We start from the raw sequence: 25,346 nt of genomic DNA on the forward strand, positions 1-25,346 counted from the left end.
CTGAAAACTGATTCATATTAGTGCTCTTTTTTTTTTATTCCACATCTAAAAGTTGATGCTTTTATGATAAATAAAATTTTTAAAATAGGTCATTCTTCCCAAACTTTTTTTTAATAAAAAAAATTGTATTTACTTAGAAGCATTCAGAATGTCAACAAAACAGCTGCAACTTTTTTTTTTTGCAATTACAGAGTGGTATTCAGTTAACAGAACAACAATTATTTCGTAGAAGCTGCATCAGAGAGAACTGAAGATGAAAAACTACCATCCCCATATATAACTAATTTGTGCTGTGCACCAACAAGAACCTGCTTTAAATTTCCATGCCAATTTACAACCCCCATACTGTACCAGGCAAGGTTAGTGGCTATTGAAAATACCACCAGGACAGGGCTATCTAAAGACACATTCGGTAGTGTGTTAACTATACAAAAAAAGACACTGTACAGTTTAAAAACAAATCTTAACACAGCCTTACATTTCAATTTTTTTCTTTAAAAGGAGTGAGTTGTGTACAGGGGGGTTAAATGGTTTATAGACAAGAAAAAAAAACTGCGCTAGAACCAACTTATTCATCATCATCATCTTCTTCATCTTCTTCCTCCTCCTCCTCATCCTCTTCATCTTCCTCATCTTCCTCCTCTTCTTTTTCTTGCTCTTTTCAGCCTTGACAACTCCCTTTTTTGCCGCATCAGGCTTTCCTTTAGCTCGGTATGCAGCAATATCCTTTTCATATTTTTCCTTCAGCTTAGCAGCCTTCTTTTCATAAGACTGCTTGTCATCTGCAGCAGTGTTATTACACATCTCTCCCAGTTTCTTTGCAACATGGATAGGTCGGGATGTTCTCCTTTGATTTTTGGGCGATACTCAGAACAAAACAAGAAAAAGGCCGAAGGAGGCCTCTTGGGTGCATTGGGATCCTTGAACTTCTTTTTTGTTTCCCCTTTAGGGGGGATATAAGTTTTCATTTCTCTTTCATAACGGGCCTCGTCCACCTTTGCCATGTCTTCACATTTTCCTTTCTCTTTAGCAGACATGGTCTTCCACCTTTCTGAGCACTAATTAGAAAACTCTGAGAAGTTGACTGAAGCATCTGGGTGCTTCTTCTTGTGCTCCTCTCGGCAAGTTTGCACAAAGAATGCATATGATGACATTTTGCCTCTCGGCTTCTTAGGATCTCCTTTGCCCCTGTTTAATTATTTTCCTCAGCGAGGCATAGAGTCGCCCAGTGCCCGTCTGGCTCTTACTTGCCCCGGCGCTGTCTCTGTGGAGCTCAGTGTACTGCAGTGGCTGTGAGAGCGGGAGCCAGACGCCTTCCCAAACTTTTTTTTTTTTTTTTTAAGATTTTATTTTTGACAGAGGAGACAGACAGAGAGATCCCAGGACCCTGGGATCATGACCTGAGCCGAAAGCAGACGCTTAACCGTTTGAGCCACCCAGGTGCCCCCGAAACTGTTTTTATGCACATATTTGGAATAGTATTTCTAATAATATAACAGAAGCAATATATAATGAAATAAAAAGGGCAGCTTGGAAGATATAAGTGCTTTAAGATCATTAGGTTAGGGATAAAAGACTTAAAAGATACTTTAGCTTGGAAAGGTGGAGCCTGGGAAGAGATATCAAAGACTGAAATTGGTAAATTAAAGTCCTCTGAAAAGTAAACAGAACTAACTTAAAATCAAGAGTGAACAACCATTCTTTGAGATTCATTTGAGGTAAACCAAAATTAAAAGAAAATTCTGTTTGATTTATAGATAATATATAGAACTTGGTCAAACTATTAAGGAGTCTAGGTGGAATATGATATGATTAAGAGTCATTAATAGTTAATATCATGAAATCAAGTTATATCTAACTTTTTGGGTAACCACAAGGAGGAATAGTCTTGCCCACCCACAGCTTCTCTCTTAAGTTTTTTTGTTGACCACAAATTATTGGCTTAGGACCATGCGTCTATTGTATTCCTTTGCTTCTGTTACTGGAAATTTAAAGCAAAACTGGTATTAAAAACCATGAGTCCTTAGGTTAAAAATTGGCGCCTAGGCAGATAGAACAAATAAATATGAGCAAGTTATGACTTTATAAGTTGTTGAACTAAAAGTTGTGACTTTTATCTAGTGAAATGCTAAAACCCTATCATTTTGAATGAATAAACTGGTAATGTAGCATGATTGGTTTAATTAGATATGACAGCAGTTAATACATGATGTATTCAAGAAGAAGCACACAACTTATAAGAATTTGGAGCACTTAGTTTTTTAAGCAGATTTCTAACAGGGAAGGGAGTCTGTAAATTGATTGAGGCTTCTTAGTTTCTCAGTGATAAACTGTTGCTTATGTACTTCATTGCATGAGTTAAAATAGAGAGGGCAGTATTTACTGTAAATGTTAATTATAGATTATAGTTTATATATTAATATAAAATATGAAAACAGCCTAGAGTATCCAATAGGACATAAATTATTTAGCTATGTAAAGGAATAGTATATTGCATGTTTTGAGAACTTCCTAGATTTTTAAAATATTGTGTTAATTTTCAAATTGACATTTTATCACATTTAATTAACTCAAATATTTTTTACTCTTAGATACTTAGGATACTGGGGGAGTTGGTATGGTATGAATTTCCCCACATAAAGATTACACTCAATTATAGATCATACCAGGAGCACAGTATGCCTTCAAAATCAAGTTCGGAAGTTGCCTAGAGCAGTGTTTCTCAGGCTTTAACATAGGTATTAATCATGTCCAGATCTTGATAAAATGCAGATTCTTATTCACTAGGTCTGGAGTGGTGTCTGAGGTATCCTGCATTTGTAACAAGTTCCCAAGTGATACTGATACTGTCCTTCTGAGTGAATATCAAGTAATCTATGATTGTCTGAATATTTTTAAAGTAATCTTCTGTATCAGTAATTCCATTATTGTAGTTGCTCAGATCAGAATACTTTGGAATTATTCTGGAGTCTTGCTCTCTTAACACATACCTCACATTCAGTCTTTTTGCAAATCCTGATGGCTGTATTTTGAAAATAGCTGGAATTTGATCCCTTTTCATCACCATTGCTACTACTCTGGTACAAGCCGCTGTCATCTCCTTCCCTAGATGATCAGTCGACTTGCTTTTTCCTTTGCCTCCTCCTCTGCTTAAAATCTGCTACTGGCCCATGTCACTCAGAGAAGCAGCCACTGTGTCTGTTTACCTTAGCCCTTAAGGTGTTGCATGATCTTATTACCTCTCTGTCCTCATTTACTACTTTTCATCTTTTTCATTCTATTCTAACGACACTTGCCTCCGTGTTTTTCCTTGCACATATCAGACACACTGCTCTTTTCTGCCTTTGGACTTTATATTTGCTGTTCTTTTCTGCCTCGAATGCAGGTCCTGTAGGATTCACATAATTCTCTCCCTTGATTGTTTCAGATTGCCATTTCAAATTTCACTTTATCAGAAAGGCTTTCCCTAAATACTGTGTGAAATAACACCTTCTCCATAATTGTATGTTTATTTTATAATTGTATTGTTTTATTTTTCTCAACTTCTCAACATACTAGATGTTTTAGTGTGTTTATTGTATCTCCCCTGCTAGAATGTAGTCAGGAATTTCTGTCTTGTTCAATGCTATACTAAAAGCATTGCCTAATAGTATACCTATGGCAGTGAATCTTTGAATTAAAAAAAAAAGCAAGCCCAGGAGGAAGTCATTGGGCCTCTGCTTGAATACCTTCATCAATAGGTTATTCTACACCTCCCTTCAGAACAGCCCATTCCATTTGAAGGTAATTGCTAACCTTCTCCTTAAGCTTTCTGTTCTTCCAGGCTAAACATTCTTACTACTTTACCTTTTTGCGTATGAGATGGTTTCCAAAGCTGTCACCAGTTTAGTCATCTTCCCTGGACATTTCTCATTTTGTTGTTTGTCCCTAAATAAAATGGCACCAGAACTAAAACAAATGTAGGCTGAAGGGTAAGTTTTCCTCTTGTTTTTGACAGTCTGCTTTTATTAAGACAGACTGTGATTAAATTAACTTTTTAAAGTAACTCTAATCCTTACGGATTTTGACTTTTTAAACTACTAAAACCTTTAAGTCTATGTGCTACTAAGTTTCTTCTGCTTTACAGGTGGTTTTTGAACCAAAGTGTGAGTCTGCATTTCTCCTTATTTAGCTTAAAAGAATTTTCCTGGGCAATACATACCTTTAATGTAGAAACTAGTATGTGTAAATTATTGAAGAAACTAATAGAAAAATTACTTCGTATAAATATGGGAGAATTATAACTGATGAGATTGGGATTTCTTGTGCTGAGATACTCCAAAATGTTTTTGAACAGCTCATTACAATCATATGTCTTGCATCAGTTCAAGAAAGAATTCTGAGTTAACTTAAATAATTTTACCGCATAAACTTATTCCCCTTGACTAACAAATTCATTTCCTTTCCTACGTTTCTTGTTTTGCCTTTTGTAATCATCATTTTCTTAGTCCTCAAGGCCAGAATAATCTTTGACTCCTTCCCTGTATTTAGTCACCATATCTCAGAAATTCTTGTTTGTTAATTTCTTGCTTTTTTATTCACTTCATAGCCAATTCCTCTAGCTATGCAAATCTCTCTGCTTCTAATCTCTCCCTGCTATAATCCATTTCTGTGCTTTGCTGGCAGATCATTCTTTTAAAAGATTCATTTATATTACTTTTATCATTTCAGTCTTCTTCAGAGGAATCTCTAAGATTGGGTCTAAACTTCTCAATCATTGGAGATCCGTTTTGTAATCTGTCCCTACTTGATTTATAGTGCTTTGTGTATTGCTTTCCTTACCCATTACTATAGTCTTCCAAATGAACTTCTTGGCATATGTCCCTCCTCAGTACACATTCTCTCTCTCTCTCTCATACTTTTACTCTTCTTGTTGTTGTCAGATTGGCCTAGTTAAATGCTATTTTATTACTTTATACTATGTTGCCCCTTAAATGCTTTAAGCTCAACACACATAACCTATCACCTTCAGTGAAAACTCCAGTTCAAATTGATCTCTTTTCCCTAAGCACCAATTATATTTATGCCTGTACCACAAAATCTATCATTTAGTCTTTGTTGCTTAATACTTATACAAGGCTTTTCCTTTCAGTAAGACTGCTTGATGACAAAGTATAAAAGAGTACTGGATTATCCATAAAATTTACTGGCTTGGCTTGTACTGTGTTCTTTTATGTGTAAAATAATTTCTTACCGTTCTGGGTTTTTGTTTTTCATTGATACTGGGAGAACGCAAACATAAAAATTCTCTGTTATAATTCATCCTATAGGAAACCCTTTTTCAAGGAGAAATGAAGAAGAAAACTATATATACCCTAAATGTGGGAGATCAGGAGTATGAAGATATGGAAGGTAACTTTTTTATAAAGCTTGTGTGTTGAAAGCAAAACTTAGTGTTCTAAACTGTTCATTTGTGTACATTTCAAAATTCACAAAGAGTTTTTTGTTTTCACTTATTTTCATTGGTCTTAAATTCTGAAATAAGCTGCCTGGATATACGCTATATATACACTGAAGAAGTGTATACATTTTTTTCCCTCCTCCCATGTCTTATTTTTGATTGATCAAGGTTTTTGATTTGTTTGAACTCTTTCTTTTTAAATTTTTATTCCCTACTGGTTTATGAATATACTAATCTGTTTTTGTTGTTGTAATTTTCTGTTTTGGGTTTTTAAAATAGTTGGCATTGATCTTTTCTCTGCTTCTAAAGTTAATATTTTAATATTCACTGTTAACAGTAAAAGAACCTTAGAACACTTTAACTCTGATCATCCTACTCTTTATAGGTTATAGTTATCCATTATTTTTTTTTTTTGAAACACCACAAATTAGTCGATATTTTAACAGAGATAGTATTTGGGGGGATTTCTTCTCCATTTCTTTTTTTCTTAAAGATTTTATTTATTATTTGAAAAAGAGAGAATGAGCATGGGGTGGGGAGGGTCAGAGGGAGAAGCAGAGTCTCTGCTCAGCAGAGAGCCTGATGCAGGACTTGATCCCAGGACTCCAGGATCATGACCTGAGCTGAAGGCAGTCGCTTAACCAACTGAGCCACCCAGGCGCCCCCCATTTCTTTTTTTCTTCCTGAAAAAAGCTTTAAGTTCCTTTAGTGAAAGTCTATTAGGGGTAAATTCTTAAGTTTTTGTATTTATTTTATCCTCTTCAAAACTATTCGAAGATAGATCTACAATTCTGGGTTGATAGGTTTTTGTTTTGTTTTGTTTTGTTTTTTTCTCTCTTAGCACTGTGGAGATATTTAACCATTTTTCTGGTTTTCTTTTTGCTGTCAAGAAATCTCTTTTCAGCCTAATTGTCAATCCCTTAGAGATGATCTGTCTTTTCCCTCATTTTTCTTTTTAGATCTTATTTTTATCTTTGATGTCTTTGACATTGTACAGATCTTCTGCATTGTTTCTGGCATGGATTATTTTCATTTCTCTGGTTACCATACCTTGTATGTCCTTTATCTTATGGATCTTTTGTTTTGTTTTGTTTTCTCATTTCTCAGCCATTACTGCTTTAACTGTTGCATATTCTTTATTCTCTCCTTCTGGGCTTCAATAATATGTTAGACTTTGTTCTGACCTCATTTCCCACTCTCCTTTCTCAGGTTACATCTCCTTGTATGTCTCTTAAAGTCTAGATAGTTTTCTCAGTTCTCTCTTCCAGTTCACAAATACTCTTTTCTTCTGGGTCTGATATGCTGTTTAATCATTCTATGTTGTATTTGCAAATTCTGATATTTGAAGCAGTTGGGCATCTAAATAAATTTAGAGTTAGTAAGTAATAAATCTAAATAAATTCTTGTTTCTGCTGATTCTTATTCAAGGTAACTTATTTTCTTAGGTTTGGTAATGTTTAATTATGAACTCATATTTGATAAATTTAATCTGTAGAATTCTGAGGGCCTACCTAAGGGATGTTTTCCTTCAGAGGATTTGTATTTGCTTTTTCCTGAACCCATGCTTTACTTTAGCTGCGTTGGCGGTCTTGACCTAAAATGCAAGTCTCTTAGGATCAGTTCCCCTACCTCGGTTGGTTGTAAGTCTCTAGATGTGAACCCTAATACGAACGTTTGCTCCCAGGACAATCCCCATTTTTTCATTTGCTTCGTATATATTGTTCGCATTTCAGCTGACCATTTCTTTATTTTTGTTTCATTTTATGTTGAATTTTGGAGTTTCTTTTATTTACTTTTGAGCTCACAGTACATATTCTTATATGGTGGTTATATTGCTGGTGGGCATTTAAATTAGTACAAACCCTAAGGGATAAAATTTGACAGTATCTATTCAGACTACATCTGTACATACATGTTGATCTAGCAATTCCTTTTTTAGGAATTTATCCTATAAATAGCTATTAAAAATATGAAATGACAGTTTTTCATTGTAGCATTGTTTGAAAGAGCCAAAGATTGAAAACAAGTGAATGTCCATCAATAAGTTAAAACAAAAAAAATGCTGACTAGTGTGTATAGTGTTTTAGTATTTGTGTGAAGAAGGAGCTTTATTTAAAAGGATATGTTTTAAGAGTTGCTTCTGCACCAAAAATCTTTGGAAGAACACAGAAGAAACTTAATAGTTGTTAATTGTTGCATTCAGTGGGACTGGATGGATGGCAGTAGATTTGAGTGGGAGATTTGTCACTATAACCTTTTTTTTACTTTAAAATTTTTGAACCATCTGATTATTACTTAAAATTAATTTCATAAAAAAATTCTTTTTACTTCCCCACTAAAAATGTAAATTAGTAAATGTTGGGATATTGTGCTCAAGGAGTATGTTTGTTACATTGTAAGATTTAATTACTTTGTAATAGGGGAGCCCTTTAGAATATCTAGTTCATGATACTGCCACAAACATGTCATTTGGTCTGGAAAACTTGAAAGCATATATGGCTGCTTTACTTTATAGGTGAAGAAAACAAAGATAATACTGCTACCACTGGTCTGTTGTACAGTGAAGCTGACAGATGTCCAATATGTCTTAATTGCCTGTTAGAGAAAGAAGTTGGTTTTCCAGAAAGCTGTAATCATGTCTTCTGCATGACCTGTATTCTTAAATGGGCAGAGGTGAGTCTGAGAATAAATTAAATATTATTGTATTTTAATTCCCTAGCATGGTATCATGCCACCTAAAGAGTTGATAATGCCTTTTATAAATAACATGTTTTCCCCTTACTGTGGACAAATTTCCCTGTATTATTCAAATTCTGTCAGTACACTTTCTTCTTGTTTTTTTTACACATCTTTTTTGTTCTTTTATAATTAAAAAATTTTAAGTGCATATTTAAAAAAAAACATAGGAATAACAGATTTTGGGGGGAGATAAAAATGCAGTAATTCATCTTTGGTATACTTAACCCTCTTGGGATAGTATCTGCTTACTACTAATAACACCTTCTGTCTGTTTTGTGTTTTATATTTTTCAGAGAATTTTTACATAGATTATTTGATTTCTTGTATCAGCCTTGTGGAATAACAAGAGCAGATATAGTAGTGTTCTTCAATTTTACAGATGAGGAACTTGGATTTTGTGTTCTAGAACTTGACCAAGATTTCATAGTTTAAAGAGGCAGAAGTGAAGTTAGAGCTGCCATTTTCTAATTCTTGCTTTTAATGTAGTATGAACTAATTTCAGAGTCCAAGTTAATGATATTATTGAGTTTCTTTATAGGTAGTAAGTGATTAAGAAAAGGGTATTTTGGACTTATAATGTATTATGTTGACTTAGTTCAGGCTAAATAGATCATGGTACTGGTACATTGAATCACTCAATATGCATTATAAGCCCTATTGTTACGAATTGTGAAATAAAATTCATTGTCATATGAATCATGCTGTATTTTTCTGAGTTAGTAATCTTTCAGTGTGTAAAAATGAATAAAGGAGATAAATCACAAAAATATTTTTTCAACAGTAGCTGCATTCAAATTGATTTCTTTAAGCACATTGGAATTAATTGTTTCTTATATAATTGGAGCTTTCAAAGTTCTGTGTTTTACTTATTTTCATTAATAGTGTAGGAAGGAGAATATAACTGTATACTGATGCTGTGGCCGAGTTCTGGAAGGAGGAAAAAAGATTTGTTACACCAATCGAATTCATAGCAGTATACTTGGAAACAGTTCTAATTAGATTAAAGCCTAAACTGGTCTTGGCAAGAAGGGACTAAGGAGAGGTAAAAATGTATTTTGGGGAAAAAATATGTTGAGTTTAATTTAATTATTTAATATAATTATAAATCTCCATGTGTTTGCAGGAGCATTGACTAATGAATGCATATTTTTCTCTGCCACCCAATGAAAGATTTCATCTGTGTTGAATTTAATGTACCTTGGTTTGCTTCATGATTAAATATTTTAAAAATAGAGATTTTGCTTCCGTAGAGAAGCAACATTATTAGATGGGTAGAAGGTTCAATTCAGTGCTTTTATAAGATTGTATTTAGTGATCACATAATTGTAAGGTTCAGCAGCATAGTCTGAGTATGTGCTTTTCTCTATGAAATTAGAATATATAAAATAGACATGATTCTCCATTGTTAGGCTCTACATGCATCTTCAGCATAATCATACACTTTATCATGGTGTACATCCTCCAGGTTTCCTTAGGGTATATATCTAGAAGTAGAACTACTAGTAGGTTGTGGACTATGCATATTTTCTACTCAGACAGTTCTAAACTTACCTGTTTTTAACTCTTGTTGAATATTTTTTTTTTTAAAGATTTTATTTGAGAGAGAGAGCTGGGAGTGTGGGGGGAAAAGGCAGAGGGAGAGGGAGAATCCCAAGCTGACTCCCCACTGAGTGCAGAGCCTAACGGGGGGCTCGATCTCAGGAGCCTGAGATCATGACCTGAGCCAAAATCAAGAGTCTGACGCTTTACCGATGGAGCCACCCAGGTGCCCCTGAATATTTTTTTTTAAGTTGAAAATACTTGATAACATATAGTATTGCAGTCAACACCTTTCTTGCATGTAATATTTTCTCTTCTGTGTTATTCCTTTGGATATAAACCTTTATTGAAGCCAAACTGCTTTTAAAAGAAAGTAGGGGGACAAGGGGTATTGTGGTATTGTTTAAACAAAAGTGATTAATCTTGAAAGCAGAGAATATTCTGAATTATTTCATTGTCCCTAATCAGGATAGCAGCCATCATTAAATTGAGCAGTAACAAGAGCACAATCCAATAAATTGTTCATTATAAATAATTAATGAATATTGGTTAACAAAATCACTTAGGCTTTGAATTAAATTTTTCATTTGAATCTTTTATTGGTATGATAAAAATTGGATGTGTTTTGAAGCATATATGTGTTTTGACAAATAGAATCAGATTTCAGATTCACTAGCGGTTTTTCTTCATGGCCATTAGTTGTTAAGCTCGTTCCACATTTTCCTTAGCCGCCTTTTATTTTCTAAAGAGGGGCATGCAGTTTACTTTGGATTTCCTGGTTAGGATATACATGTCTGTATTTAGAGGTTCCTAACTAGCCCTGCCCTATTCTAAGGCTTTTTAAAATATTCTTTAATTTAAATCACTGTTAGTGTTTATTTAATATTCAAGGCAAGGATTCTGAACTCTAATTTGTTGCTAAATACTTCAAGGGATAGCCTGAAATTAAAATAATTTTAAAAAATTGATCCATAGTTTAAAATTTTACCAATGTTCACTTTTAGTAGGAAGGTAGAAATCAAAGTGAGATTTATAGTGGTTGGAAATCTACATAATAAGAAAACAGTATAAAATGTGTTGAGAATCATCTTCCTAGCGTATGCGTCTTTCAGAAATTCAGCTGAGCTAGCTGAGATTTGTACTCCAGGTTCATTGAAATAGGATTCAGAATGGATATCAAGAACCAAAAAGAAGTACTTATTTACTTACTTTCACCTCAGTATTTTAGACATTGAAGAAATTTTCCTCTGTAAGAAACAAGTAAACTTACGGTATAGAGTAGTGTAGTGTATTTATTTCAGACACCCTCCTGAAATTTTTCATGTTCCTAAAATATCTATATCCAAAGTCAAAGTTAGTTTTAATCTTTTCAAGCTCTAAAATTTTGGTTTTCTGGTTATTTAAAACAAAAGCCATGTAAGGCCTTTCAAGTGATCAAGTAACTGAGCTTTAGCTGTAGGTATTTTATACAATTTGCCTTCCCAGGGCAGAAAGATTCAGGATAATGGAACCTACGGTGGCTTTCATGGCCCATAATCTAATTACCTTGGGGACACTAGAACAAATTAAGCATGTCTACTATGACTATGTTTCATTTCAAGAAACTCTTGCATGTTAGGCCTGTTGGTTTGTGAAATAATAATGATGATGACGTAGAAATAGAATATTAAATTAAGCAGTAATTAACACTTAAGGAAAGTTGAAATTTTTATTAATTTAAAGCATTAATATTAGAGCTGAGAATCTAAAACTAAACAAAGAAGACCTTTGAATTGATGAAATATGCACAGAGCAATACACTAAAGTTTGTCAGCCACTCAAAAAGTTATTTTACCAAATTTACCTACCTATATTACCTATATATATTTTACCTGTATTAAAACATTGACAGTTTTTACTTTGCCTGTAAGTTTAACCTTGATCCTCTGAGTTTGCACATTTTATTATTTTTTTTAATTTTATTTATTTGAGACAGAGAACACGAGCAGGGAGGAGGGGCAGAGGGAGAGGGAGAAGCAGGCTCCCTACTGAGCAGGGACCTCGACAACTTGGGGCTGGATCCCAGGGCCCTGAGATCATGACCTGAGCTGAAGGCAGCTGCTTAACCAGTTGAGCCACCCAGGCGCCCTCTGAGTTTGCACATTTTAAAGTAGATATTTAGAAAGGTGAAGGCTAGAGAAGTGTGACACACAGCTGTAGTAGTGACAGCTGATCCATAATTGTGATTCCCTATAGACAGTAAGATACCACTTCCCCCCCCCCCCACATACACACAGGTTGAGAAAATAGAATTTATGATTTGGCAGATTGCCAAGAAGTGGTTAAAATTTTGGCCCTAAAAGGGCTAAAGTTTAAAGCCTTGGAAGCATTTTATGTTTGAAGTATTTAAGAGATTATTTTATTTAAAGGGACACGTGATCAGGAGGTTCTGATTTCCCCTAGGGTTTTCTGTCTCTAAAGTAATATAAAATATTTCCCTTATCTTTTAAGTAACTTTTTAAATGTGATTAACTTTCCTGCTCTAAGCAAACTATCCTCCTTCAATTTATTTATCTCAGTCCTTCCTTTCATATCAAATGCTGATAGCTTCAGTTTGAGAAAGTAAGGTTAAAGAAATCAAATTTGGACAGCTGGCGAAGGTATGTTTTCTGAGACTAGAAATGAAGAGGGTCTTACTATGAGGAGTACAGTTCTTGAAGAAGTCAAACGACAGTGTTCAATGCAGACAGGTGAGGAATATATTTTTAATTAATACATACCAAAAAATCAGAATATGACTAGTTGACATATCTTGACTACTGATGTGTTTTATGTACAGATGTTCTTTTATGCAGTGAATAGAAATTTACACATTCTGGTGATTAGAATACCTTTCAAAGCTATATATTGTTTGGATTTCTTCAGTTTTTCTTGGCATTTTAATTTTTATTCCTGAACTAAACTGAACCTCTCTGTTACGTAGTTCTCTATGAGCAAGAATTTAAACATCTGTGGAGCAATACTATTAGTCCTTATCTTTAAAACTTTGTAAAGCATTGTCAAATACATTATTTCATTTATTACAACTTGTGCAAGAGGTGATTCAAGACTCTCTATCATCATCCTTAAAATAAGAGAGGTTGCTAGTTCTGGGTCCTTCAGAACTTGAATTTGTGACTATAATTATTTCAAATCCCCTGTTGTTTTCACCTCATGGATTAATCCTTTGGTAAAACCTTTGGTGTAGAGCAAAGAGTATTTTTACATTGTGAACCACTCATTATCTAAAGTGAGCATTCATTATCTAAAGCATAAATGTAATAGATTTTTATTTAATACTATTTTTACCAGTTAGGTAAAGTAAGGCGTATCTCTGTATAGCCTAGTTTTAAATGTCAGAATTTTTAAATGATTTGTGCAGGTAGTTAAGGAATTTACTGTTTTTATTTTTCTAGAGAAAGAAAGTATTAAATGTAAAAAGAAACTAGAATTAAAAGTAATTCTTACCCAACTGTTGTATCTTCAAGAACAAGAAAAGGTTCCCTTTGAGTAGTTAGATAAAATGCTTTCTTGGTGTTAATTTTATCACTGACAGTCATTTGTTCTTTAGGAATATATTCTTGAAAGCTGTTAGAAAGAACCACAGTTTTACTAATGTGGATTGACAGGGACTGTCTTGAAAGAACTGGTTAAGTGTGATGGGGAACATGTAGTCTGTCTGACTACAGGTGAACACTTTCTTTGGAGGTTTCTAGGCTAGATATCTTAGAACCATCAACAAGGAAAATAGGTTCTTGTGAATAGATTTTTAAAATAAGCCTCTAATGGTATGCATCCCTAAATCCTTTTTATTTACTTTTGAACTATAGTTTTATATAATGTACTCTATTTGTTAGCAGGAAAGATAGATGTTCTAGAGATTCCCATGAACAGACAAACCTACTTATAAACATAGGTACTGAGATTTAGTCTGTAAGCACTTACCTTTAACACTTGCTTCTCTCTCTCTAGGAGGGGCTATCTGTAGGCAGCCTTTGTGATTGAGGATAGAGCAGCAACAGGAAGCAAGAAATATTAGAAATCAAGAATCCTGAATTCCAAATAAGGAAGGTTTCCTGTTCTTACATTTTAATATGGGTTTGTCTGAGCTGGGAATTTACAACGCTTCAGAATACTAGGGTATGTTTTACTGAAATCATTAGGAAGATTTTTTTTTCTATCAAAATTGCCTCCTTCACTGATAGAACCTTAGTACAGAGCTTTCACAATAAAATTATGCTCTGTTTTTTAATTGTAAAGCAGTGATCAGATTCTATTAATTTTGTAGCTTTATCAAGTTGGTGATATTGAACTACCTTGATTATGAAACTAAATTAGATACTTTACAAATTATTGAAATGAAAGTCATATTGGCTTAAATTGGTGATTAATTGAAGAGTATTTTTGATGTATATAAGGAATCAAAATGTTGAATACTCAAGGTGTACTTATTTTTGTTATATAAAAGGAAAACAAAATTTGTGATAATTTTCTTCAAAACTAAAATTACATTTTTAAGCACAATCAAATATGTTCAAAATTTTCTACATTAGCTTTAAATGTGCATTTTTAAAACCACACAACTTAAAACTAAATCAGCTATATTAGTAACACAAACCATGAAAACTAAGATTAAAATATCTGACATTTTCTGAATGGATATCTGTTGGATATAAGGGGGAAGTTACCCTTGGGAATGCTTTAAAATTAGGCCAATGTAAACCATTTTTAAAACCCTATTTGTAAAACTTTCCTAGTAAAGGCATTTGATCATCATGTGTAATTTTATGCATTAGTACCTGTTAATGATGGTGTCTTTGAACTTTGCCATGTGTACTTTTCTTACAGTATACATTAGCAAAAAATTAGTGATCCACTTAATTTTTTTAAAAAATCTGTTTTGATTTCTTTTTTATTCTTCTTTAATCAATCTTAATTTATTGAAGTATGCTATGAAGACTTAACTCAGGATAACTGAATTTCTTTTCTGTTTCCCCTTTGAAATGTTTTGTTAAACTGTTCTGAGGTCAGAATTGGATATCATCATTTCTAAGTAGCCATAAGAAAGATACTTTGTCTACTGTAGGTAGCTTGTTTTCTGACCTATGCTTTCCTTAACTGGGGAGGATAACTTGGTTTCAGCATTTTTTCTGATGGCTGAGCCTGAGCTAAAGAAAATCTATTAACTTATTTTCTAGTACTAACTAGATTTAGAAAATATAAGTATATACAAATTGTTGATAACAGATAACAGTGGTTTTCTGACTATTTTTGTTGTTTTGTTTTTGGAAGAGCAGTGGAGGCTTTTCTTCAAATGAAACCTTAAATCTGTGGCAATTTTGCTTAAGGAGAAGAGAACAAAACCAAAATCTTACTCAGAACCCTATTATTTGAAACCGATCAAAATGGAACGGCTCAGGTTCAGACTGTCAGTTTTCAAGGCAGGAGTGCCATTTAGCTGGTGTCAAACGAGGAAATTTCATAAGGAAGAAAATACAGTTATGTAATTTCAGAGTTTTTGAAAGATCGATGCACCTAATATAGAGTAAATTTCTTGAACACAGTGGCTTGCTTTCTTTGTTCCATCTTAGTAAGTGTTACAAATTGAAATAGATAAAATGAAATATTTTAATTTCCATATATGTCATGAACTTTGCAAATTCCAACAAAAAATCATTAAGAACTCTCACATGCATGTATACATCATATGGTGGGTTGTCTTTTTGTTAATGAACTAAGCTTTTTTTGTTTTTGTTTGTGCAGTGAAGTTAGTTGATATTTAGAAGACTTTACACAATGCTTAGTATATGCCATACTCCTCTAAGATTATATTTAGAAGATTTTACACAGTGCTTAGTATAGGCCATACACTCTTCTAAGATTAGTTCCATTAATTCCCATAAGAACCTTAGAGAGAGGTTCTATTATCTGCATATTCACAGATGAGGTACTGAGACACACAGTCTGTAACTTGCTCAGGGTTACTTATCAGGGCAAGATATGAAAGTAGACAGTAAATTCAGAGCTTCTGTACATCTTTGTTAATCATTTTTTAAAAAACATGGATGGAAACAAAGTTTTCATCTGTCATTGTTTTACCTTTTTTTTTGAATGTTTATCTGAATTTGTCTTTAAAATAGAAATAAGTATATTCTGAAACTTTAGTTATTTATAGGAACTTGAAAGTTTTTATTTTTTTAAATCAAAAAAAAATTTTTTTTAACTAGAAAAAGAGTCAGAGAGAGGGAGGGGCAGGAGGGAGAGAAAATCTTAAGCAGGCTCAATACCCAGTGTGAAGCCTGACACAGGGTTTGACCCCACAACCCTGAGGTCCTGACCTGAGTTGGGCGCTTAACCAACTGAGCCACCCAGGCGTCCTGCAAATTTTTACTTTTAAATATTATTTTGAATTATAAATATATTAATACAACTTTTAGTTTAAGAAATTTCATATAGTAAATGCTAATATGGTAAACAACAATCACATAGTTGAATTCCTTGAACTAGAATTACTGTTTGCAGTGCATTATTAAAAAAGACGTGGACAGCTTTGTCACTACTTGTTGCAAAGCTTCTTAAGGTCAAGTTTTCTGTAAGGAAAGTAATAGCATCCTAAATCCATAGTACTTGGAAGTAAGCTGAGCTGGCTTCTACCAGTCTGAACTGATCTAATACAGTAAGGTCACATTTCCTAATTCATATGTGGGTAAAGCATTTTACAAGGCCTACTTAACAGGAAAAGAAGAACTTTTTTTTTTTAAGACTCTGTTTATTTATTTGACACAGAGAGAGAGTGAGTGAGCACAAGCAGGGGGAGTGGCAGGCAGAGGCAGAGGCAGAAACAGGCTCCCTACAGAGAAGGGGGAGCCCGATGTGGGACTCGATCCCAGGCCTCCGAGATCATGACTGAGCCGAAGGCAGTCACTTAACCGACTGAGCCACCCAGGTGCCCCGAAAAAATACTTTTTAGAGTAGTAAAAAGTAACTCAATTTATATTTTGGCTGCTCTCAAAGGGATGCACAGGCTTTGTGAAAATGTATTCTATGATCAAAGGCTCATATAGTCTGATCTACCTGTGCTTGTATAAGCATATCTTGATATGTTCCAAAGTCCAGAGAGGCAAAAATGACAACATTTTTCACTAGAGAATATAAGATAATTTATCAAATTCCATTACTATCCTGTGGGACTGTTGCTATTACATTGTTAAAATCCTGTTTTACTTTTATAACCATAAGTATTACTAATACCACCTTTTGGTATTTTTATATGGTACAGAATCTTCCCTCCTCTAATGGGCAACATACTCCATATTAAATTATTTAAATAATATAAACCTATTCCTATACAAATATTTAAATGCTATAATCACAGAAACTCCTATAATTGATATGTATTTATTTTGAAAATAATAGGAAATAATTTTATCAAAGTAAAGTTCATTTAGAATCAGAGTGATCAAAAGACAGTTTTCCTTAATCTATAAAGAACACATACAATTCAATTTTAAAAAGGCCAGCAACCTAATAAAAAAGGCTAAGGGCATGAATAAAGAATTTTTTAAAAAGGGAACTTTGAAAAGCTCTTAAATATGAAAATATGCCCAGTTTTACTTATATAAAAGGAAATGTAAATTTAAACTCTTAAGCATACCATGCTATTAATTGAGAATGGGACCATTCAGAAATAGTAATATAAACCAATTTAAGATAATTAAGAAAAATTCAGTTCAGCATATGAATTAATATTATCTATATATTAAAAGATACACCATATATACGTATATGTGTTGGCTATCCCCTAAAGGATATATAGGAAACTACTTCTGGAGAATTTATTGCTGGTCTAACTGTTTATTCAAAAGAATTGATTTGGGGAGAAATATTAAGTCATAGAATATCAAAATCTGTATGGGACCTGTCCAAACCATTCCTTCTACAGCTGATTTACAGTTGCCCAAGTGCTTTAGGTCATAGAGCTGTTGATTTCAGTGTAGTTCTCCTTTCAATATACCAGTAGTTCTCAGTTGGGCAAGCAGGTCTTAAATGGTATTATCTTGATATCTTGATAATAGAGATTTTATCTCTCGTTGATTGTTGCAGTGCACTTATCTAGCATACAGTAGGTGCTTAATAAATATCTGAATGAATTGAACAAATTTAAGACATTTATTACTCTGACATGGTACAGGTGGAAATCATTTTATCTTTGAAAACAGAGAAATTATTTTTCTATTTCCTTTTCCAGTGGAAAACTTATTATAAATGCATTTGTTATAGTTTTAATTTTGATCTATTCTAAAGAAACATTTGTAAAGTTATAATTTGCTAATCATTTTTCAGATACTGGCTTCATGTCCTGTTGACCGAAAACCTTTTCAGGCAGTGTTTAAATTGAGTGCATTGGAAGGTTGTGTTAAGGTAAGGCTTATGTTTTGCTTTGCAACATGAACTGTATAAACTGTATAAACTTGATTTTCCCTTAATAGATTGCCAGTTTGAGTATATTTATGAATTGTTCAACTTTAGATTTAATATGTGATTATAATTCCTCTTCAGCATGGCAAGCCCAGACTTTTCTACAAGGCTACAAAAATTCTGAAACTTTTTTGTTCTTTGCCCTTTTAAAGAAGACATATCCATGGTAGTCACCTTATGATTTTCCACAAAATATTACTTCTGATGCTCTAAAAGAAGTTTCACATTTAGTCTTAAATTGTAGGAGGTGTATGTTTTTAGAATGTTTTTAGTGTGAGGACTTTTATATGTAGAAACATTTACTAATTAATTGGATAGTGCTTTGAATACATTTTTCCATTGAAAAGGGGTTTGAAATGGAATATTAGATTAAAAGACCAACCCCACAAAAGCCTAAGTTTGAAATACCCGAAAATCGTTTTAAAATGAGAAGCATTATTATGTTTGGAAGATTAAGCCAATAAAACTAAATATAAAATGGTATCTTTGTTTTGGGGCGCCTGGGTGGCTCACTCATTAAGTGTCTGCCTTCGGCTCAGGTCGTGATCCCAGGGTCCTGGGATGAGCCTTGCATCGGGCTCCCTGCTCGACAGGAAGCGTGCTTCTTCCTCTCCCACTCCCCCTGCTTGTGTTCCCTCCCTCGCTCTCTCTGTCAAATAAATAAAATCTTAAAAAAAAATCCGTATCTTTGTTTTTAAATGCTGGTATTTGAAGGAAAGTGAGCAGTTGGGGAAGGATACAGGGATTTGTAGAGATCTTGAGAGAGACTTCTCACAGTTTCAGGGTTGTCATGGGCAGATGACTTTATTCTTTTAATAGAGAATAGAGAACCTAGATATGGACCCTCAACCTCCATGGTCAAATAATCTTTGACAAAGCAGGAAAAATATGCAATGGAAAAAAGACAGTCTCTTCAATAAATGGTGCTGGGAAAATTGGACAGCTATATACAGAAGAATGAAATTCGACCATTCTCTAGCACCATACACAAAGATAAACTCAAAATGGATGAAAGACCTCAACGTGAGACAGGAATCCATCAAAATCCTAGAGGAGAACATAGGCAGTAACCTCTTTGACATCAGCCACAGCAACTTCTTTCAAGATACATCTCCAAAGGCTAGTGAAACAAAAGGGAAAGTGAACTTTTGGGACTTCATCAAGATAAAAAGCTTCTGCACAGCAAAGGAAATAGTCAACAAAATAAAGAGGCAACTCAGAATGGAAGAAGATATTTGCAAATGACACTACAGATAAAGGGCTGGTATCCAGTATCTATAAAGATACTCAAACTCAACACCCAAAAAACAAAGTCAAAAAACGGGCAGAATACATGAACAGACACTTATCAAAAGAAGACATACAAATGGCTAACAGACACATGAAAAAATGTTCATCATCATTAGCCATCAGGGAAATTAAAATTAAAACCACATTGAGACACCACCTTACACCAGTTAGAATGGCAAAGATTGACAAGGCAAGAAGCAACAAATGTTGGAGAGGTTGTGGAGAAAGGGGAACCCTCTTACACTGTTGGTGGGAATGCAAGTTGGTACAGCCACTTTAGAAAACTGTGGAGGTGCCTCAAAAATAAAAATAGAGCTATCCTCTGCACTACTGGGTATTTACCCCAAAGACACAGATGTAGTGAAAAGAAGGGCCATATGCACCCCAATGTTCATACCAGCAATGTCCGCAATAGCCAAACTGTGGAAAGAGCCAAGATGCCCTTCAACAGATGAATGGATAAAGAAGATATGGTCCATATATACAATGGAATATTACTCAGCCATCAGAAAGGATGAATACCCAACTTCTACATCAACATGGATGGGACTGGAGGAGATTATGTTAAGTGAAATAAGTCAAGCAGAGAAAGTCAGTTACATATGGTTTCACTTATTTGTGGATCATAACGAATAGCATGGAGGACATTAGGAGAAGGAAGGGAAAAATGAAGGGGGGGAACTGGAGGGAGAGATGAACCATGAGAGACAATGGACTCTGAGAAACAAACTGAAGGTTTTAGAGGGGAGAGGGGTAGGGAGATGGGTTAGCCTGGGTATTAAGGAGGGCACGTACTGCATGGAGCACTGGGTGTTATACGAAAATAATGGTGGGTCACTACATCAAAAACTAATGATGCCAAGATGTCCATCGACAGATGAATGAATAAAAAAGATGTGGTATATATATACAATGGAATATTATGCAGCCATCAAAAGGGATGAAATTTTGCCATTTGCAACGACGTGGATGGAACTGGAGGCTATTATGCTGAGTGAACTAAATCAATCAGAGACTTGTATCATATGATCTCGCGGATAATGAGGAACTCTTAATCTCAGGAAAAAAACTGAGGGTTGCTGGGGGGGGGGGGGTGGGAGGGAGGGGGTGGCTGGGTGATAGACATTGGGGAGGGTATGTGCTATGGTGAGCGCTGTGAATTGTATAAGACTGTTGAATCACAGACCTATAACTCTGAAACAAATAATACATTATATGTTTAAAAAAAAAAAAGAAAAATGAAGGGGGGGAATCGGAGGGGGAGACGAACCATGAGAGTCTATGGACTCTGAGAAACAGACTGAGGGTTCTAGAGGGCAGGGGGGTGAGGGATGGGTTAGCCTGGTGACGGGTATTAAAGAGGGCACGTACTGCATGGAGCACTGGGTGTTATACGCAAACAATGAATCATGGAACACTACATCAGAAACTAAATGATGTAATGTATGGTGATTAACATAACATAATAAAAAAAAAAAGCATTTGCCTTCCACTCAGGTCATGATCCCAGGGTCCTGGAATCGAGCCCCGCATCGGGCTCCCTGCTCCGCCGGAAGCCTGCTTCTCCCTCTCCCACTCCCCCTGCTTGTGTTCCTCTCTCGCTGTCTCTCTCTATCAAATAAATAAATACAATCTTAAAAAAAAAAAAAGAATTCTTACTATATAGATACCTGATGCCATTGATGGGGGGCAGAGGCGGGGGACTGTTCCCAAGTAGCATAAGTCCATTAACAGTTTGGTTACTGTCTTTGTGAGTAGGAAGGGGTATGGAACTGACATACAACTATTTAAGCATAAGATGTTCTCAGTGTAGATTTCTATAATTTTTGATATGTCTTTACCAAATAAGTCTCATTGACATAAGGAACAAATGAGACTAAAATTCAAGTAACATGGCATATGTAAAACATGATTTTGCTTGTTGTCATTGTGTACTTATACATCTATATAAATTAGTATGTCTTGGAGAAAAGATATAATATAAATGTGTAATATTATGTTAAAAATTAAAGCATGGCTTCTCTGAAACACAGATTCTCTGTTTTTCCAGACTATATATATTATGTTGCTGAAGATGTATTGGCATGAACTAGCTTCCAAAGATACTTTCCTCTAAAACTTTGTTTTGTTGCTTGGACTAACAATTTACATTTTCTTTAATATGGTTTGTATTTTACTTAAAAGTCTGGTGCAGGGGCACCTGGGTGGTGCGGTTGGTTGAGCATTCCACTCTTGATTTCCTCTCAGGTTGGGATCTCGGGGTTGTGAGATTGGGCCCCAGGTCGGGTACCACCACGCTGAGCGTAGGGTCTGTTCGGGGCTTTCTCTCTGTGTCCCGCTGCCCCTCCCTCCTCCCTCAAATAAATAAATAAATCTTTTTTAAAAAGTTTGGTGCAGTGTTAATCTAATTTAGTCAGACTTAACAGTTATTTCTTATGTGATATTAACTACAAGCTCTTAATAGTTTCCTTTGACCTTTACTTCTGAATCTTCACTTTATTATCTTTATCCCTTTCCAGCTAACCTTGAATGAGACATCTATACTTGGTTACTCCCTTTGCATAATTGCTTTTCAACTCACATTGAACATTTACCTCTGTAAAAGTGTCCTCACTAAGGTTTAGAATAATTTTTTGTTTTCTGCATGTGGTGCTCTTAACTACCCTTTATTTTCTTTGGCTTATAGGATGTCCTTTTATGAATGTTTGTATCAGTGTTCATTTGTTTTACTTTTCTGACCTTTCACAACCTTTACCATCTCTCTGCCTTCCTTACCTTTTTAAAAATCATTTCTTAAATTTTAAATCCCTTTCAATTTTCTGGGGATACTTTCTCTCTAAATCTTCTTGAGAACTCCAGTGGCTTTCAGCTCTTACCTGTAAAAACTATCACTAGCCCAGATCTCTTTCCTCAGAACAAGATTTATGTTTTCATCTGCTTGTAGGATAGCTCCATGTAGCATACCGAGGAATGTAAACATTAACATATCCAGAACTCATGTGGGAGTTTTCAGTTTTTTCTTTCTTCCTCATCTTTGCCTAGTTCTTCTGAGCAATGTCATAAATTTGTTTTCTCTTCATTCCTCTTTTGTCACTTCTTTGTAGGCCTTCATGCTGTCATCTAGACTGGTTCTGCCAATAGAAATATACTACAAGCCACCATAATTTCATTTTTTTACTTTTAGTAGTCACATTGAAGAGTAAAAAAACCGTTGAAATAAATTTTTATAATATATTTAATCCAACAAACTAATGTATTATGTCAACATGTAGTATTTTTAAAGAAATATTGAAATGTTTTACCTTGTTGTTGTATATCTTTGAAATCCATTGTATATTTTATACTTAGAGTACATCTCAATTCAGACAAGCCACATTTCAGTGCTCAGTAGCCACATATGGCTAGTGATTGTCTCCTGCGGTGTAGATCTACACAACTATAAGAGCTTTCTTCTGGTTTCCCAGCCTTTATAGTCTCTCCTTAACTGGTTCATTCTCCACATCACTGGCAAAGTTTATCCTGAAAAACAAATTTGGTCATTTCATTAACTTGCTTTAATACCTCCATTTATTCGCTGGTTCCCATGGAATTATTTTCTTATTTGAAGCCCTTTACAGTCTGGTCCTAATATATTACATCAGCTTCATATCCTGCTAACATTTTCTTCCCTATCTGCATTGGCTTCTCATTGTTCCTTGTAACTGTGTTCTTTCTTCCATTCAGAATATTTTTTTTCCTTAGACAAATTCCTACTTTTTTTTTTTTTAAAGATTTTATTTATTTGACAGAGACACAGCGAGAGAGGGAACACAAGCAGAGGGAGAGGGAGACGCAGGCTTCCTGTTGAGCAGGGAGCCCGACGCGGGGCTTGATCCCAGGACCTTGGGACTGAACCACCCAGGTGCCCCCAAATTCCTACTCTTTAAGACCAACTCATTAAAGTCTTCTCTGTTATCATCAAATAGAGTTAATTTCTCAGTCCTATATACATACATGTGTGTGTGTGTGTGTGTGTGCATATATATATATATATATATAGAGATCTGTGCTCATGAGCGCTTTCTGTTTACATGCCTCTCACTATTTTGTTTCCCTGGAGCTTAGGACACTTACAAGTCTTACAGTTTAGCATGCTTGAATGAATAAGCTATATGTGTTTGGGCAACCCTTTCATTCAGAAAATTTTGTATCTTTAATGTTTTATCCTTTCAAAGGAGAATTGATAGGTTATCATTTGTGATGCTGGATTATCACTCTAAATAAGGGATTTTGCTTTTCTTCTAGGTTCAAGTAAAAAGACAGTTGAGAGAAACAAAAGACAAGAAAACTGAAAGCTCTTTAAAGAAGCAGCTCTCCTGTTGTGAAAATTCTAAAAGCTGTATGAGGTTAGTGATGAATTTTAGAAGTGGAGTCCAAACATTTAAAACCAGAAGATAGCTAATAAAAAAGAGTACTCTATTTTTTTTTTAACTATGTGGGATTTAAATGTATTTAATTAACTTCTTTTAAGGCACACACTTGATAATTTAAGAAAGGATCAGCTGAAATATGAGAATAGAATTTGAACTCTCTTTGATGAGTTTTTTTTTGTTTTTTTCTGTAATCTGTTTAGATATTTTTGTAAAATGAAAATGTTTTAGCAGTGTAAATTAAAGCTTACTCATTTCTGTATGTGACAAACCAATAATGAATAAGCACTGTTAGACTGACCACTAAGTAGCACTGCTGTAGTATTTATGGACAAAAAGTAGAAAGTAAATACTGATATAGCACAACATTCTTCATGAGAGTTAAAATTGAAACTGTTTATTATTTTTTTTTAATTTTTTTTAAAGATTTTATTTATTTATTTGAGAGAGAGAGAATGAGAGATAGCACGAGAGGGAAGAGGGTCAGAGGGAGAAGCAGACTCCCCGCTGAGCAGGGAGCCTGATGTGGGACTCGATCCCGGGACTCCAGGATCATGACCTGAGCCGAAGGCAGTCGTTTAACCGACTGAGCCACCCAGGCGCCCGAAACTGTTTATTATTATCTTTATAATTTTCTTTTTTTTATTGTAGCAGACACTTGGTACCTACCATAACAACCATTTATGTTTTAACATGTTTGGATTTGTTTCTTTAGTTACTGTTGTTAAAATGTAATTGCCTAGAAATACAGTGCTTAGTACTTGAGTTTAATAGGTATTTAACATATTTTTTGAACTAAATTGAGTTAATAATGTACTGGAAATGAATTTATTACTAATACTTAAATTGTTCTAGTACATTTAAAAGTTAAGCCCATTTTGATCTGACATATATTCAGAGCTGTCCAAAAATTGTATTCTTAAGGTAATACATACTATCAAATTCGTAATTAAACCTGTGATTCATTAGTACATTTAATCAGAATACTAACTTCTTTTTTTTTTTTTTCTTTTAAAGATTCATTCATTTAGTAGGGGGAGCGGCAGAGGGAGAGAGAGTCTAAGCAGACTCTGTGCTGAGCATGCAGCCTTGCTTGGGGTTTGATCTCACGACTCTGAGATCATGACCCTAGCCAAAACCAAGAGTTGGACACTTAACAGACTATACCACCCAGGCACCCCCAGAATACTAATTTCTTAACAGAGTAGATTTATTTAGTTACTAAACTGTTGACAATAGTTCTTAAGGTTTATTAAATCATGCCACAGTTTATAACACTGCAGCTCTTTAGATCTTTTTGGAAGTTACGTACTTCTTTGAGGATCTGAGGAAGGCTATAGACACCTTCTACCAGAAAACAGGTCATAAAATATACTTACAGGGTGCCTGGGTGGCTCAGTTGGTTAAGCAACTGCCTTTGGCTCAGGTCATGA

At 34.6% G+C, this 25,346-nt stretch overlaps 2 protein-coding genes and 1 pseudogene across 5 annotated transcripts in view; 1 reads left to right on the forward strand and 2 right to left on the reverse strand.

Annotated features, from left to right (window-relative positions):
* SCAF11 (SR-related CTD associated factor 11) overlaps positions 1–25,346 on the forward strand; it is a 79,759-nt gene that overhangs the window by 28,013 nt on the left and 26,400 nt on the right. For 2 of the 4 annotated variants that reach the window (XM_073882088.1, XM_073882087.1), the window contains exons 3-7: positions 192–359; positions 5,310–5,391; positions 7,956–8,113; positions 18,080–18,157; positions 23,789–23,889. In XM_073882088.1, coding sequence (XP_073738189.1) covers positions 324–359; positions 5,310–5,391; positions 7,956–8,113; positions 18,080–18,157; positions 23,789–23,889 — 455 coding nt within the window. In that variant the 5' untranslated portion in view covers positions 192–323. The remainder of the gene's footprint in view (positions 1–191; positions 360–5,309; positions 5,392–7,955; positions 8,114–18,079; positions 18,158–23,788; positions 23,890–25,346) is intronic. The other 2 variants (XM_025882622.2, XM_025882623.2) reach the window with 1 other exon arrangement.
* On the reverse strand, positions 105–1,196 carry LOC112832214 (high mobility group protein B1 pseudogene; annotated as a pseudogene).
* Positions 9,090–25,346, reverse strand: part of ARID2 (AT-rich interaction domain 2) — a 217,209-nt gene continuing 200,952 nt past the window's right edge. The window contains exons 25-27 of the transcript XR_012375101.1: positions 22,807–23,023; positions 13,205–13,324; positions 9,090–9,106 (exon numbers count right to left, since the gene is read on the reverse strand). The gene's annotated coding sequence lies outside the window, so the exon portion shown is untranslated. The remainder of the gene's footprint in view (positions 9,107–13,204; positions 13,325–22,806; positions 23,024–25,346) is intronic.

The sequence above is a fragment of the Callorhinus ursinus genome, unplaced genomic scaffold, assembly GCF_003265705.2.
Source record: "Callorhinus ursinus isolate GAN/ISIS: 27379988/994484 unplaced genomic scaffold, GSC_fseal_2.0 scaffold44, whole genome shotgun sequence".
Classification (NCBI taxonomy): Eukaryota; Metazoa; Chordata; class Mammalia; order Carnivora; family Otariidae; genus Callorhinus; species Callorhinus ursinus.